General features: G+C 41.0%; 1 protein-coding gene across 3 annotated transcripts in view; it reads right to left on the reverse strand.

Moving 5' to 3' along the window:
* The window catches only part of LOC126543766 (L-fucose kinase-like), a 98,586-nt gene that overhangs the window by 12,512 nt on the left and 68,723 nt on the right, over nucleotides 1-17,351 (reverse strand). For all 3 annotated transcript variants that reach the window (XR_011892490.1, XM_055061692.2, XM_055061693.2), the window contains 7 exons: nucleotides 15,134-15,298; nucleotides 14,314-14,348; nucleotides 14,127-14,227; nucleotides 11,894-12,031; nucleotides 11,740-11,834; nucleotides 11,106-11,324; nucleotides 2,915-3,017 (listed from right to left, as the gene is read on the reverse strand). Coding sequence is in view for 2 of the 3 variants with exons in the window: in XM_055061692.2 (XP_054917667.2) it covers nucleotides 2,915-3,017; nucleotides 11,106-11,324; nucleotides 11,740-11,834; nucleotides 11,894-12,031; nucleotides 14,127-14,227; nucleotides 14,314-14,348; nucleotides 15,134-15,298 (856 nt within the window). In the remaining variant the exon portion in view is untranslated. The remainder of the gene's footprint in view (nucleotides 1-2,914; nucleotides 3,018-11,105; nucleotides 11,325-11,739; nucleotides 11,835-11,893; nucleotides 12,032-14,126; nucleotides 14,228-14,313; nucleotides 14,349-15,133; nucleotides 15,299-17,351) is intronic.

Consider the following 17,351-nt stretch of genomic DNA (forward strand, 5'->3'; position numbering starts at 1 on the left):
CGATCTGATTATGAGGCACGCCGTAGTGGGGGACTCCGCAAATTTCGACCATCTGGGGTTCTTTAACGTGCACCTAAATCTAAGTACACGGGTTTTCTCGCATTTCGCCCCTATCGAAATGCGACCGCCGTGGCCGGGATTCGATCCCACGACCTCGTGCTTAGCAGCCGAACACCATAGCCACTAAGCAACCGCGGCGGGTCGTCGCCGACTTCCAAATTCATCAAAATGAATTGTTTTCTCATTCAAACTTGCTTTCTTTGATTGCTTGATAATACGGAAAATTCTGCGGCCCCTTTACGTGTAAGAAAGATCGATTGGCGACTGTACTTATCTGCATTAAAGGTCGAATTTCAATACAACGAAATTTCGATATAACGAAACAAATTGCCGAGTTTACCTACTTCATCATATCGAGGTTTAACTGTACATCGAATTGCAAAATAAAAAAGTTATCTTTTATTCTTCAGCACAGAAAGTAATAAAGGACATGCAATGAATATCAGCAAGCATTACTTAATATTCTATATGACCACTGACTGCAACAATACATTACCCATTATATTTTGAAAAAAAAAAAAAAAATTGTATTGTAACAAAAACTGCATGCCTAGGATTACTTGGAAAGTTTCAATTACCAGTCCCTATGCTTGTACTGCTGTAGAAATTGATTCCTGAAATTTGTGCTCATTTAACCAGAATGATTCCCCTCGGCAATATTTCCTTAAAGTTTGCTCACAAAAATAGCAAAAATTTAAACTACTCTGAGCTTTCATAACTGTTTGAGCTGTTGTTAAAAGAAGACATGAACATAATATGCGAAGCACAGTATGATTTAATCATGATGATAACTCCACTTATTATCTTCAAAAGAGCTCAGATAAACAGCATGCTTATGACGTTTGATGCACTATGTGTATAAAAAAAATGACCAATCCTTTCGTCAGCAATGAAGAAGCTTACATGGCCTAGAAACTAATAAAAAAAAGGAATACCTTGCCAGCTGCACAAAAATTCTTTGTGTTAAACACTGCATAAAGTTGCTAAATTTAGTAAGAAAACTGCCAAGTTGGCCTCACTGCTAGCAAGCCTGCGTTTGTTGTCTTCTGTTACAAATTTTTGTCGCTCAGAGTCATCAAGCAGCTTCAAATGGTGCAAACTCTACCCTTGCTGTCTACGCCACTTAGGGCCACAATGAAGTGAGGGGAGTGCCAGACAGTGACAATGCTGAAGAAAGCCATAACCACATGGACAGCAGAGAGCAGTTGACCTCAGTTTGAAGTTGATGAGGGAATGCATATTTGGTACAACCATTGACCATAGTTCTATCTGCCTATAGTTTTGGCACAGCAAAGGTTAAAATAGAGACTGATCCGGATGCATGCAAGCATGCATAGGTGCAGCAACATATTGCAGACAAGCTTTTCTAGCCACTTGCAGAATACAGCAAGACTGCCTTCAGGTGGCAGTGAAGTATCAGTGGAAGTAGGGTTAAGGCTGACAGCACACTAATGTTCATAAACAACCAAAAATGTTTTCTTAGAACTGAAATTACTTCTAATATGGTAGCCTTACTGGAACAAGGAAGTAGTGGTTAGTGTGATAAGAAAAAAATTGTTAGGACTCCAGTCACTGATTCTCCTAAACTCAATGTGAACAGCAATGATAAGTTTCCAACTCTTCAGTACATTTAGAGAATTCTATGCGATCTTAAGAGAAACACCTCAGTACTCATGAAAAACACGGAACTCCAGTGCCAGCAGAACTGGACAATGCTGAGAGGCTCCCCAACAATCTGATAAAGCGTGCAGCAGCAGGCATGTGTTGTTCTCAGTACCACCTATTTGCAAGCAGGACATGTGAGACAGACCTGGTTAGCTAGCCTACTCTGTGTGGTGACCTTTACCAAGTGTGCCTTTACTCTGGGCACATTTTGTTTTTGCACATTCACTTCAGAGGTTGTGAATCTTGCAGAAAGCACTCGCAGCACAATGCAAAAGCTGATGGAGTGAAGGAAGAAAGCGCTGCAGTGCACCAGTGTCGCAGACACTGTGTCTCAATGAATGCTGCGCATGGTGAGGAGCTGTGGTGCGGCCACAAGATGAGCCCAATGAAAAACTGTTGGCACATTCGTTGATGCACACTGCAAGACTTATTAATCTGCTTATTCAAAGTAACCACCAAAGCATAGCAGTTAGAATGCTTAAAGATGCACAATCATTGGTTCAATGTCAAGTTGAATAGCATATTTTAAATATTGTGTTATGCTGTGCCTGAACCAAAGCACAATAAATACAATTGGCTCGTTTCTTAGTTTATAACTGCTTCCCAAAGTTAATGCAGTGCAAAAGAACCTAACTGACCACTGGGCTGCAGTTTACAAACGCAAACTGCAGGCTTCTTTTTTTTTTTATTCTTACAGATGTTTGATTGTACCAGTAGTAACAGCACTGTTGACAAGCGATGTACTGCAACATCTCTATAAACATGACATGCGAAAATAATTATTCAAAGTGACAGAAATTATGTGGTATATATACACTTGATATAGTATTAATGAAACGACTAGCAGAATTTGACTTACTTACAAGGGTCCATTTATAATCTGAGATCTTTCATTCTTCAAGAGATTCTATATACGCATACACAGCATTATTTTGATATTGCCGAGCCATGCACCCAAGATTTTCTCCAATACAGTGGCCTTCTTGTGCTGGCCACTTAACTGAGGCACATAATTTTCTTTCAATTTCATGACTTGTAACAAGATGGCAGGGCTAATAAGGTAGCTACGCTTTGGAAGTTTGGCAGTGGTAAACAAAATTTTAAGGTGTAAATTTTATAGTCTTATAAGTATTGAAATAATATTTAACAGTGAGTTTGAAAAAGAATTGATATGCAATGAATTACTTGCCTTTTAGAAAGGACTCTCTAACACTTGTTCTGCACAGGTGAAGCAGCTCCTTGAAACACGACACCACTTTAGCATCTCTGGTGTACCAGTTTCGTATGACAGTCTGAAATGATGACATTTAATTAGGAGCAGTGCACTACAAGTATGAAAAACATTTTCCCAGCAATTACAATCAATTAATTAGTTCTTTTTTACAACACAAGCTTACAGTTTGACTCTGAGGGTTACATAGCAGGATGCATGTGGATTTATTTTTACCACCTAGGGCCCTTTAATGCACACACGTGAGTACTTTTGCATACTGCTCCTGTTGGAAAGAAGTTGGCGTGGCAACTACATTGAAGTGGCAACCTTGTGTTCAACAGCAAAATGGCATAGCCAACAAGTTACCATTGCAGGCAACCAATGAAATGGTGGACTGTTAAAACATTTGAGCAGCGCAATAAGTTTTCTTAGAGCAATTATTGCTTCCTCTAAGATTAAATGTTAAATCTACAAAGGGCGACTGAGAACTTGGCCTATCAATGAAAGATGGTCAGGACCTGAATCATTCATGGATATTTTTTAATGTAGTCCCTTTTCAGTGCCACATATTTTTGCCAGTTGTGCTGCAGGCCCATTATCCCTTTTTTGTAGAATGTTTCACCCTGCATGTCATAAAATCCCTCCACAGCAGTCATGATATCGTCGACTGATGGATAGTAGGTCCCAACTAAGTGTTGGTTCAGCTTAGGGGAAAAAGTGAAAGTTTGAGGGAGCCACATCTCAAAAGTAGCTAGCGTGTGGAAGCAGTTTAAAGCCGCAGGGCTTGATGGCAGACATTGGAATGGTGGACTTGTGAGAAGGTGCGTTGTCTTGGTGGAAAAGGAAATGATTCTTCAACATTCCAAGCTGTTTTGCCTTGATGGCTTCCCTCAAATAGCTGAGTTGGGAGCACAATATGCTCCTTTCACTTTCATCCTTTTTGATGAACTCAGTCAGGATGGCAACTCTCACATCCATAAAAACAAAGATCATGACCTTGCTGCTTAATAGAAATTAGTTGAATATTTGGGGGGTGGGGAGAGAGGGTGCTTCCACTGATCTGACTGTACCTTGGACTCTGGCTAAAAGTGGCGTACCCATGGTTCTGTCATGGCCACAAAATGTTTGAGAAAAGTCACATGATCTGCCTCGAGGAGGGTCAAGTTTGCGGGAGACATGACGTGCCTGCGGTGTTTGTTGCCCACAGTCAAAATTTTCTGGACCCACCAATTTGACGCCCTGTGCCCGTCTTGTAAATGTGTTTGGATGTGTCCAACTCCTTCCTAGAACATCCCAACTTTCTATGTCAAGAAACGGACTGTTACATGCCTGTCTGCCATTATGATATCCTGGATTGCTGTGATGTATTCTACTGTAATAGCAATTGCTGGTCTTCTTCAGCTGGGGACATGCTGGACACAGCCGTCCCTCCTCTTGAATTCAGCCACCCCTGTTAAGGGGGATGTGCGACTGAAAATTAACTTTCGAACCATTGCAGAGATATTTATAAAAATTTATAGGTTTATGTACCTTCTTGCTTTAACTAGATATTATACATTTCATTAATACAGATTAAATAGAAAAGAAGTTATGGTTGTCATATAAACCAATTAGGCATGTCAACTTAGGAAAGCTATCATTTCAGAAATAATGAAGACAAACCGATTGTTTTTGTTGATGCCTGCTACGGGAAAGCTACAAGCTGGATAAGGCCAGCCACATGTTTTTCATTACATTTCTGTAACGATGTCATCACTTTAAGGCTAAGTTCAATTCCTTTCATTGTCATTATATGTCAGATATGTAAGAATTTTTTGTGCTAATAAAAATTTAGAGATATAAAGAGTCGCTCCTGACAAAATTTCATCCCAGAAACTACTTTGAAAGCAGGTTTTGGTGAAGCAAAGCAAAAATGATAGTTTTCCTAAAGGTTTTGCTCGGCAAAAAAAGTGCAAACTGAGGAAAATGAGCTCAAAGATTTCGGAACATGCTGCTTTATTTTAAGGCCAAAAACAATTAATTAAAAGTGCCCTGCTTCATAGGTTGAGCCCTCATCTTCAATTCGAACCTGCTCATCAGCTTCAAGTCGTCTTCACTTTATTTCAGCTTTAGAGCAGCCCAGCACTCTTGTCTGTGCTTGAAGGCAAGGGTGCTGCAGTTAGGATTAGGCCCTTCTTTTTTAGTTTTTACTCTACGGTATGCTGTAATCCCGATGGAAGGTCTCCCACGATTAAAATGTGCGAAAAAACAAATTTTCTAACATGGGCATTCACTCCGTGTTCAGTTTCTTGCCCACTCTGCAACTGCGCCTTGAATACAGCATTCATGGGCGCTTTCGATGGTGAGTGTGCGCCACCGTCACAAAAACAGAATACATTTTCTTCTTTTCTACGGCACAGATTGCAACCAACCTTGGTGATAAGCTTCTTTATACGTCTAGGAATCCAAAATGAACAAAATTTGAAAATGCATTTCTTTCCGGCAAAAATCGCAATTTTAGCATACCCAGCATACAATACCCTTTTAACACAGTGGGATAGAATGGGGCATCCTTCTGTTATGTTTCCATCATGTGCTTGTGAACGTCCTGGCCACTCGTGCTCTTTTGCAGCAGGTATTGTATGCCTGCATGTCTGCTTACTTCTCTCGTTTTTCAAAAAGTGATCAAAAAGGGGGTGGCGGCACAAGTCAAGCTGCAGATATGCAGCTTTTACCCTGCTATCCTCACCATAAATACTAGTACATCTTGTTGTGGCACAAATGTACTGATGTGGTGAAATAAAGCAAACCTCAAATCTTAAAACCTTCTGCACTTCAGTCATCAATATTCGAAACATAGAATAAGTTATTAGTGAGAAATTTGATATGTGGCTTTCCAGAAACATTTACTGAGTTGCAAAACTAACATTCAGTTTAGAAATGTGCATTGTGGCTAGGTCAAGTTTTCAGCCACCCATCGTACACACAAAATATCCTGAAACAAGGTTTGCTACACTAAGCGATGCATAAAAAGCATTAAAGTAGTTGTATTGGCCCAAAATGAAATGAAAATTCACAAATGCAAATCTTGAGTGCTTCTCGCTGTGTTCACAGAAAGAACTGAACATTTAAAATTTATAAAGCATTAAACATTTTCTGATTTCAGTAGGGCACAAAGAATGTGTACGGGGTGTTGTGATTGGCTGTTTGCCCCGCGACACCCTTCAGTCACGGCTTGCACGATTATGGGGACCCGGCCGACGGCCTCATCAAAATGGTTCTTGGCATGGATGATTTATGACCAGCTTGGGAGTACCTCGTTCAGGAGAAGTTTGAGCAATTAGCATGATACGGCCATCACTTGTCAGCCGCACAAACTGGCATGTCCAAGCCGGAGATGCGGTCAGTGCAATGATATGGCCATCACCTGTCAGCCACATAAATTGGCATGTCCAAGCTGGAGACGCGGTCAGCGCGATGATCAGCCATCACTTGTCAGAATACGATCGGAGTCAGCGTACGTTCCCCTCCTTTCCCTGTTTGTGCCCAGTGATGTGCGTGCGTTTCCGACCAAGTTCCCTTTTTGTGGGAAAGGGAAACTGACCTCCAGATTGGTGGGACCTGATGTCATCGGTCTCCTGACTCCGGATTGGGGGAAGTGACTGAACAATGATGATGCAAGGCATAAAAGGAGCAACGGACGGCGGGAGTGATCGGTGATTACAACTTCCTCATCAACTTTTCTGTATTACTTAGCATTTTCTTGTACATATGTAAATATAAATGTGTTTGTCAAACGTCCTGAATATCGGACCCAGCCTCATGTTCACTAGCTCCTCCACGAGGAAAGAGGATCCCATGTCTTCGAACCCCCGAGTCACAAACAGGGGTGAAAGGATAAACAAAACTAGTTTATATTGTCCAATACATACATTCTGTAATTGCAGTAATTGCACAAATCAATTACAGATGGCTAAAGGGGCAAAGAACATTCAGCAGGTTACAGAGATTGGTTTATTATATAACTGTGAAAATCACTGCTAATATCAGGAAGAAAAAAAGAAGAAAGAAGCTCTGCAACACCCACACCATGTTTGTGAAGTGGATGTAATGAAGTCCAACAAAAGGACAAATATGTCTACAAAGTTACAAGCATGGGGATGCTAGACTCTTGCGTGTCCCGTGATGTTATTTTCCCTGTGTGGCTCTCATGTCTCCAGTAATCCGGCTTCTCCGTGTAGCTAAGCACCACCGGCGGTCGGTGTGGCTGCAGCATATTACGAGAAATGGCGTGAGCGTTGCACTGCTAATGCCACCTAACGGAGGGGTTACTGTGGTGCGAAAAGAAGACTCATCCTCTTTGGCTTGGGTCGGTGAGCTACGTAGTCATTTCACATGCTCGCCCACCGTTCGTGGGACTGTCCTGCGAAAGGCTTCGGTGCAGGACATCAGAATGGACGAACACAATCGTTCGAACATGCCACTGTTTGCGTGACCGTACACACGAACGATTAGGCATTGGTGTCCAGCATGGGGGCGAACATATTCCCTGCCTATCAGGTTGCGGTGAGTCTGACGTCCTTGATTTGTCGTGCACCCATCGGCATGTTCTATGAGTTCAGCTAGTTCAGCTAATTCAGCTAGCAGGCATTAGTGTATGAAAGGTGCAATAAATGCCCTTTCGATTGTTTGCACTACTATGTTGTCATTGCTTTGTCCCAAGAGCACATTTCAGACCCTACATCATACACCAGCAGCACAAGTTTAAAATGTTTCTTACCACTGTAAGTATGCTCATTTTGAGTGGTTTCATACTTTACCACTTTATTTCAAGAAATTACTACTCACAACATATAGTACTGTGATACAGTATAGGTCACAGTATATGTATTGTGATATATGGTGATGTACTGGGTGATCATGTTGAAGTTTTAGAGAATTTTTAAAACTTACCTGTGGCAGATAGCATTATTCCATTCCTTGATATGGAATATTCAAAGAGGCAGACATGCACAAGAGATTGAAACACATATTCAACTAATTAACAAAGAGTCGCTAATTAACTTCACAAATAATTACTTTACAGTGCATATCACAATTTAAAAAATGTAGCCTGTGATTTTGCAAGGCATACCTACTTCGAATGCATTTTCAGGATGACACTAGTTTCAAAATATTCATTGGCAAAAATGTGCGACGAAATACATGAGTGTTCCAGTTACTTTTATGCTTTAATGCATAAAAGAGCATTTTGTTAAAAAAGTAAGTGGAACAACAGTGAGTTTTTTTTACTGTGAGTTTGATGGTGCATATCTCGAAACCTATGCCATCCTTAAAATTTGTTCCTCGTGGATATGCTTGCACACCAGGTACAATTTGTAAATTGTGATATGTGCCACAAATTAATTAATGAAGAAGTTAATTAGCAAATTTTCGTCAATTAGTTGTTTGTGTGTTTTGATTTCTCTTGCAAGTAATGTCCACCTCTGAATATTCCAGCTCAAGAAATAGAATTTTGCTGTCTGCCGCAAGTGATTCTTTAAAATTCTGTCAAACTTAAACATGATCACGTTGTATACTGTGATACATCAAATTATAGCCTAATCATTGGCATTTTGAATGGAAGAAAGAAGCAGTAATTCCACAAAACGCTTCTGAGAATCTTTGTGAAACTACACCACATGCCAAAAAGTGCACAATAAATGATTTGCGATATTACTGAAATGTATTCGGTAAAAAAAATCTAAAATGCAGCTTCTGTGCCTTGACTATCTTTTTCCTAGTTTTGTAACATGGCTGTTGCACAGTGCGCTTTCAATCGTTATCCGAGCCTGATTGGGATTGAATTTCTCTAACACGATTGGCTTTCTTTCACAGCTTTTTTAAAGAAGCCAATCATGACAGAGTAATTCAATCTCGATTGGGCTGAATCCTCAATGTGAAGTATAAATAATACAGTACAAACCTGTATCTCTGAAGGTATTTTTCTCATTTTGCATTTTTTAAAGCAATGTTTTGAGTTATCAAAAACTATAGTTTCTACATTACATTAGACGTACTTAGTTTTAGGGAGTTTTCTGGGATTAGATTTTATGAAGAATGCTACTGGGGACCCAGATTTTAAAGTTGTACCTTTCTTGCAATACAAAAATTGAAATGTTCAACACAAAGTGGAAGTGCAATTGTAGTAGTGCCACATTTACATACCTTTTTTTTTTAATGAAAACTACCGTAACATAAAGAAATGGTTCCACAGCTTGGCCTCAACATATTATTATATAAAGCACAAAAATTCTAAACATTCTTGTAATTTCAGAATGATAGTTTTTCTGGCTAACCACAGTCACTCAGACCACTGAAGAGCCATAACTTTTTGAAACATTATAGAATAATAAAATTTGGCACCTAGCTTTATACTGCAGCTTTGAACATGCCTTTTAATCTTTATTAAAATTAAGGAAGTGGTTCAAAAGTTCACTTTTATGGGTAGTGTTCCCCCTGAGAGCAAAGCAGCTGTCACAGTGAAGAATCAGGCAACCAGACATAATCTGCCAAGTTTTCACTACTGCTATTGTTTAAACATTGCGCAGCTGGCTCAGCCACAGTGCAAGTTTTGCATTGTTTGATTCAGAAATAATGACACCAACTGGAAGCCAATTTCCACAGTACTGCATATTGAAGCAGCACGAGACGTTAGACTAGTTATATTTAGCATTGTGTACCTTCCGAAATACGAGACAGCACAGCAAGATGACATTCCACTCTCCTGTGAGAAGATGTACATGGGCCAAACCGGACGCTGCCTCAACATTCACCTCGGCAACCACTCAAACAACCTTCGCAAGAAACAAAGGAACCAACACATCTCTCCATTGTGGCAATGTGGATGCACACCAGACTTTTACATGTGCATTGTAATTGGAAGGTACTGAAAAATGTATGTGCGCTTGATAGCTGAAGCACATGCGTCTCACAACTGCAGAACTATGAGGGACATTTAGAAAGTAAGTTTCGTCGTTTTTATGAAAGGGAAGATGGTACACCAGGTGAAACAAAGAATCGCCATAAGAATCCATGCCTGTGGCTGGCTCAGCGACGGAAGGAGCATCAGCGGAGGAGGAATGACGCATGCGCAGAGTGCCGAAGACGAGAGAGTAGCAGCAAACCGGCGTGCCCGAGGTTATTCGAGTACAAATCACGATGGCAGACCGATATGTGCTGACAACGTAGTCGCCAATGGAAGTGCATGCTGTTATCCGGTATGAATGGGCACCTGTTCCCTGCACTGAAAGCCGCACTTTCAGGACTTCACTATTAAAACAATGCTGAGGTGGAGCAGGCTGTACGACAATTCCTTGCATCACAGGGCGCCAAGTTTTTTACCAGAGTGGTTTTTTCAAACTGATTGCGTGCTACAACGAATGTCTCAACATTGGTGGTGACTTTGTGGAAAAATGATGCAAGGTGTATAGTTCAGGATGCCATGGTGTATGTGTTTTTTGGAATTAAGTTTCTGTGGGAAAATAAATGACAAAACTTACTTTCGGAACATCCCTCGTACATGTGTTAGCACAACTTCACTAGATTTAAGTAAAAAAGAAATCAGTTTTCTTTAAAGTGCGCTCAATATTCCCTTCGGAGCAGGAAACAATGCTTTAGAAATTGACAAGTCGTTTTTATTTATGCATTTTATCGCACACAATTTATCATCCATTCACAATGAGATTGTACGCATGCATGGGGCTGTGCTTGCTATATATTGCCTTACCGTGATAAAGTCACTGTTAGTCAGTGCTTGTTTTGTCTTCTCCCTATCTATCTTCATCTTACTGCACTGTTTCACACTTCAGAAGCCTGCCTATTAAAGTTTTATTTTTCAGGTCTCCCTAGCGTGCCAAATATTCACGAATCTCACCAAAATATATAAGTGCAGTTCAATTCATATGGTGCATGGCATTGCTTGCAGGATGATTTTGAAGTCATTGTTTGGCATCGTGTTAAAAGGTTCAAATCGATTGACCTCTATGTCCCAGAAAGGAGAGAGTTAACTAAAAGAGAAATAATTATTCAGGGTTCCAAGACATAAAAGGGCCTTTTCAGCCTCGTCAAAGAAAAAAAGAAGTTAAACCATGCTATATGCAATACTAAATTTTAGCAGGAACGACAGCTTCAGAAATAAAAAATATACCTGAAGCAAGTTTTTGGCCAGCCTGACTTTTCCAGTGTAGAGGAGAAGAAAATGATTGCTCAGCTGGCGGCAGAGTTCATCTGAAAATGGCAGCACTTCAATATCCACACAAAGTGGTAAGTGAGGCTGGGAGGAGCCTTGCACAAGTCCACCAGTAACTCCCCCAACTTGATCTTGCCAGCCTCCTCCTGTTGTTAAGAGTTGTTCTACGAGCAGAACCTGTAACAGAAGCATCTGTGCAATACCTGGTCAAAAGTAACACACGAACACATCTACGTGTTTTTACTCATGCTTACATGGTTGCTGTCTATAGGTGCTAGAGGTGAAAAGCCCACAAAGAGCTATACTGTGTACCAATTACACTGCCAAGAGAAGTCAGGCTCTGTTTGCACACAGTGAAAATGCTAGGCATAATAACCTGCTGCAGGGCAAAGGATGTACAAAATCTTGTTGTAGAAATATTGGTGAAATAAATATTTGCTTCCTGATCATTCCTGAAGATACAAATATACTCCTCCCTTGTGCAACAACAATGCAAATAGTGCAACAGCAACTATTTAAATATGGCAACTTTATTTGCTATACTGCAACATACAAAGTAGCAATAGCATTAGAAAAATCAAGTTCTGCTTACACAGTGAATGACAGCCAGCTTGTCAAATGTCCGTCCAACTGCAGTCCACAGAGCTGACACAATAGCTGCAGCCAAGATGCTACTTGTTCCCAGGCCTGAAACATTTAAAGGCATCTCAAATCGTAGCTCATGCCAGAAAAGAAGCAGGCCTTACCTGATCCTTGAGGCAAGTTGGACCAGCTCTGTAGCTCAATGCCACCTCCATACAGTGCTAGAAGCTGCTGTGACAGCTTATGTTCATGGTCAATCTTGACAACACCAGAGCCAATAAGACAGGCTTTAAGGAGAGCACCTGCAGTTACAAGGGAAGGGGCCACACATCAACAAATGTCACGAATTTTAGAAAAACCTTTTCTTTTAGCAAGGGTTACTGCCCACATTACTAGTTTCTGAAGTTATATGTACTGTTACATGCACAAGCATACAGTTACAGTAGATATCATCCATTGCTAAACTTGGATGGCAAAGAAAGATGATTTATTTGCACTCCAAGAAGACATTTATAGATGAGGCCACTAAAACAAAAGTTTCTGTCTTGTTTCCAAAGCTTTGACATTTATCATATGGTGACTGACCTAACCAATTAAAGCAATTGTGTCAGGTGACTTAACACAATCCTCATAAAATAGTACTTTGGCTACAACTTCATGGCCAAATAACTAGGTATTAAGTAGTGGTGTGCGAATATGTGAAACTTCGAATATGAATCAGGCAGTTTGCTACTAGATTTGTATTAGGTTTGAGAATTAGCTATTCGAAGTTGTCGAATATTCATTCTGTTTGAATACAATAAGGGACATCAACAGTTGCAGTCTAAAGAGAGAAGGACCAAGTGGAGACCCTTCCAAATTATTCTGATACAGAAGAACCATAGCTGCACAGACAAACCCATTCCCGAGAGAATGAATGAAGGAGATCTATTCTATACAATCGTTTCCAGTCGTTAATAAGCAGGTCTCACCTTGTGGAGCCTACGCATTTGCAGGCACAAGTGAGGCAGAGCAAGTTACAATTTGACCCATCTCGCCATGTTTGTATTCCTTAAAAACGGTATGCAGTGCTGCAGTATTACACTTAGCTTCTTCAATGAACACTACACTATACAGGGTGTTTTTTTTCTAGCTGCACCAAATTCTTAAAATCAGAAAAATATGAATCATGGTAACTTTATGTTTACCATTTGAGTGTACGAATAGGTGGCCTATGCTATGTCTGCCTACACGGCAGACTACTCTACGTAGCACATGCTGTTGCTATCAGCTCTCAGCCCACACGGAGCAGTTACAGCTGTTGTGTGTAGACGAACAGTGTAAAGATGAAAGGACTTTCCTTTCTTTTAGATCGCAGACATTTCTGTTTCATTTATTTAACTCAAAAGGAGCAACTATGTATTACTGAGACTGCTCTTGTGATGATGAAATCAGCCAATAGCGTTGATGGGTCTAGCTGCTTGTGATGACGCTGCATGACGAAACTGCGGCTATGTCCTAGATTGTTGCAGCCATGTCTTTCTGCATGGGTCTCAGCACTATGATTTTCAGAGGACAACAATCTCACATGCTTTTCTCATAGCTTTGGCAGAGAGGCCTTTAATTTTCTTACTGATGTAACTCACTGCTCCTCAGCAGGCTTGAAAGCTCTGAAATTTTTACAAAGAGTGCAAAAAAAAAAAGAAAGTTGCATTGCACTAATGTCAATTAGTTCTTGTGTGAGTAAGGCCAGTATGGCCCAAAAATGAGGGAAGCCAAAAAGTAAGGTTTTCAAGCTCATTTCTCTTCGCGCTTCAGTAATGCAAACAGGAGCAAATCAACCTGCTAACAGCACTGACACTCATGTACAAAGACCGGGTTTCTTCTACTCCACTTTTCCATCAAATTATGCTCATGAGATTGCGCAGGTGCGATACCGAAACACTGGAGGGTGGAGCACATGGAGATGAAAGGATATCATGATTCAAAAACACACAGAAACTGATACAGGAAAGTCAATGAGGATGTAACTGGGCATCAGGCCCCTTTTGGAAAAGTAACAGACACCACCTGCTGTTTGAACTACAGTTTAGTGGCAGTCAGCAAACTTATTGATTTTTCTTTAGGACATTATCCAGGCACAGGACTACATCAGAAACAACAAAGAACAACTGTGCCACCAGGTGGCACACAAAGTTAAGGACTTGACAGAGGGTTCTGTTACTTTTGTGCCTAGGTGTACAGTTACAGCGTCTAGGAGGCCAGTGAACCAAGGACAAAGACATAATAATTCACCTAAGGCGCCATTTATATTATATGTAACACGTACTTTCCTAGCAACATTTTATATCGCAGAAAGCATTGCTACAGCTTAATACAAAACCAACATGGTCATATACATGCACGTGGCATCCTTACCTCTAGCACCAGGCTGACTATAGTCAAGAAGGTCTTCCATGGTGAATATTTCAACCTTCTCTGGAATATTTTGGTGCAGCAGTGTGATGACAATGTGTGGTCTATTAGACAGTAAAATCACAATAGAGTGTATTAATTATGAAATCAGCTTGAAAAGAAACAGTATGTCTCATAAGGCACAACTTACTCATGTATTCTTCGTGCCTTGGCTCCAATGGGTTTCTGTTAACAAAAATTTTTAGCAGATCTATGCGATCTCTTGGTACATATTCATTAGGATCAGTGTCGGCTGTTAACAGTGAGCCCATTAAGATCAAAGACATTAACTAGCTTACACTGCTGTCTTTACAAAGGTCACTGAAATATTAAGAAATTTACATAAAGACTATCAGAAACTTTGAGAAGGCAACCACCTGCTCAACCAAGGTTCATTGCAGCTTAGGTAATTACAGCTTTAGTCCTTTCCCAGACACTAAATGACTAACCAGTATCTATGAGACTACTCACTAGTTATCTATATAGTTAATTGGTGATACTTTTACTCTGCTTCCTGTGAGGATTCTTGGAAAATGATCTATGTACCGAGGCCCAAGTGAACAGCACTGAGGATACTAGACAAATCAAAGCATGGATAAGTTCTTAACAGCTGGCAGTGTAACATGGCCAGAAGGTTTTAATTTGCACATGCAGTTTTAGATATTTCTGCTGCTACAGACCACAAAGTACAGAAGAACTGGCAGTAATGAGAACAAAATTAATTATATTAACTCAACTTCCATGTCCCAAATGCATAATAAAATCATAACAGGAAGGAATTTTAATATATTTTCCTAGCTGAAGACATGGGTACGAATTAGAGCCAACTCAAAATAGGTACTGTAAGTATTATTGATACAATGTAGCATTAAGAGGCAATGAATGCATAGCACTACCATGCTCAACTTCTAAAATGAGTGTAGCATTACAAATAAAATTAAACATGCAAATTAAAATGGTTAACAGCTCACCTGGCCATCAACAAGCACAGCAATATTAATTACTGAGCCCCCAAGCTCATAGCAGATAGGTGGCGTGTCTGTCCACCCACCAAACAAATCCATTCTTGCAGGGCACTCTGCCACAGCCCACTCTTCAAAAGGGAGTGGGCAAGGAGCTGCAGCTGTTATGGTATACTGCAACCAAGAACACCACATCGGTAGAACACATGCACACACACATGCACACAGCTGTGTGGCATGTGGTAAAATAAACCACTGTAAATCAATACGAAGGATTACTTCAAAAGAATAAAAAACCCAGCCAGACTCATGCAACCTTGCAGAATCATCTTGCAGAATCACTACCGAATTCTCACAGAAGTTGTTTCTGCTCTGAACTTTTTCCGATGGCGGCCTTTCAATTTGATCCTAACCTCTTGCAGGACTGGTGCAATAAATGGCTCATGACACTTAATCCTAGTAAATGTAAAATAATCTTGTTTAACCACCACCCTAATCCCCTTGTTTGCTCTTACATAATTTCTAACATTCCTATTGGGTAAATGCCCTCCTTTAAATACCTTGGTGTCGCCCTATCCTCAGACCTGTCCTGGTGCATGCACGTTGCTAACATTGTTTCATCAGCTAACTGATCTCTCGGATTCTTGAAGCACCATTTGCACCACACACTGCAACATGTAAAACTGCTCGCATGCAAGACAGTGTTCCGATCAAAACTAGAATACGGATCTGCAGTATGGCACACACATCACCCATATCTTGCCAATGCACTTAAATCCATTCAATATCATGATGCCAGATTCATTCATTTATTCATCATAATCTTCTGATATCAGTTTTTTGACATCGAAAGCCCAGTCTGGCCTATCATCGCTTTCTTTCCATCGTTACCATGCTAGTTTGTTGTTATTTCAAAAATTATTTTATTCCGCCTCTCAACTGCACAGCCTACATCACACATCCTCAACACATATCTCGTCGCATCAGTCACCCCCTTCAGGTTCTCATCCACGAGCTTGTAAAAGAACTTCAAGTGCTTCATTTTTTTTTTCCAAGCAGCCACTGACTGGAACAGCCTTCCCCGCAACAGTGCCGGTCTCACCTGCACTAATTCATTTGCTAATTCTGTTCACACTCATCTCAGTTCCTGATAGTATTTGTGCCTTATCCAGTATGCAGTGGATATGCGTATGTATGCTTATATGCTACACATTTCTTGTAACTACAATTCTTTTACAGTTAAACCTCGTTAAACCATACCCGCTTAAACAGTAGTTTCGTTTTAAAAGTAGTAAAGTCAAATCCCCAACTAAGCGACCATTGAACATAATGTGTTTTGTATCCGCATAAACCGTACCAGCTTTTTATGTACGTGTAGGTTAACACATAGTGTTTCCACTTTTTGAAGCGCAAACACGGCGGTGCGTAGTCTCCATCGGGCGGCCCGGCAGAACAACAAGCCTCAGAGATCGGAATAATGGCTTCCAAGTGCCCTGTGCATTTGTGCATGAAGCCACGTCAACATCAACATCATTTCAGCGCCGTGCCAGTGAGCATTGTGGCGTCGTGCAAGCGGGGACTTGCGTCATGCCAAAGCTCGGATAAAAAAGACGCTGGGTGCTCAGCATAGAAGAAAAATTAGACATCGTTCGTGCTATCGAACGTGACACGAAGAAATTGGCACTGGCACACGACAGGGATCTGCTGTTGACTACAGTGTGTGGCATTTGGAACGCGAAGAAGTTGCTCGGCAGTGCTGCTGCGACCGCGAAGAGACGTCGGCTACGAGGTTCGACTTTTCGCCATCGTTGCTGAAGTGTCGACTAGTGACAGCGATGAGGACGACACGGAAACCGACAGCACAGGTGATTCAGGCCCGACAGTGGCAGAAGCTGCGCATTACATCAGCCTCGTGAATGTAATCGTCGCGACGAGAACAGCACCCCACAATGAAAGAGGCACCCCGCAACTTCTGCAGCGCTACCGCGCACGTGCACAAAGAATACGTAATGCCAACGAGGAATCTGCCATGCGGGTGCTTGCCGAGAAGAGGGGGCTGGCTGAAAAGCTGGCACGCAGTTTCAGTAAGTTTGAGACCATTGTCGTCGCTGATAGGCCGCCGCGGCATCAATCGAAAATAACACTTTTGTCGCGCAAAGTGAATAAATACTGCATGTTTTTCTCCCCTTTCATCACACACTCTCTGAGTTCCGTGTTCCGTTTCTGA

Source organism: Dermacentor andersoni, chromosome 1 (genome assembly GCF_023375885.2).
Source record: "Dermacentor andersoni chromosome 1, qqDerAnde1_hic_scaffold, whole genome shotgun sequence".
NCBI classification, from domain to species: domain Eukaryota; kingdom Metazoa; phylum Arthropoda; class Arachnida; order Ixodida; family Ixodidae; genus Dermacentor; species Dermacentor andersoni.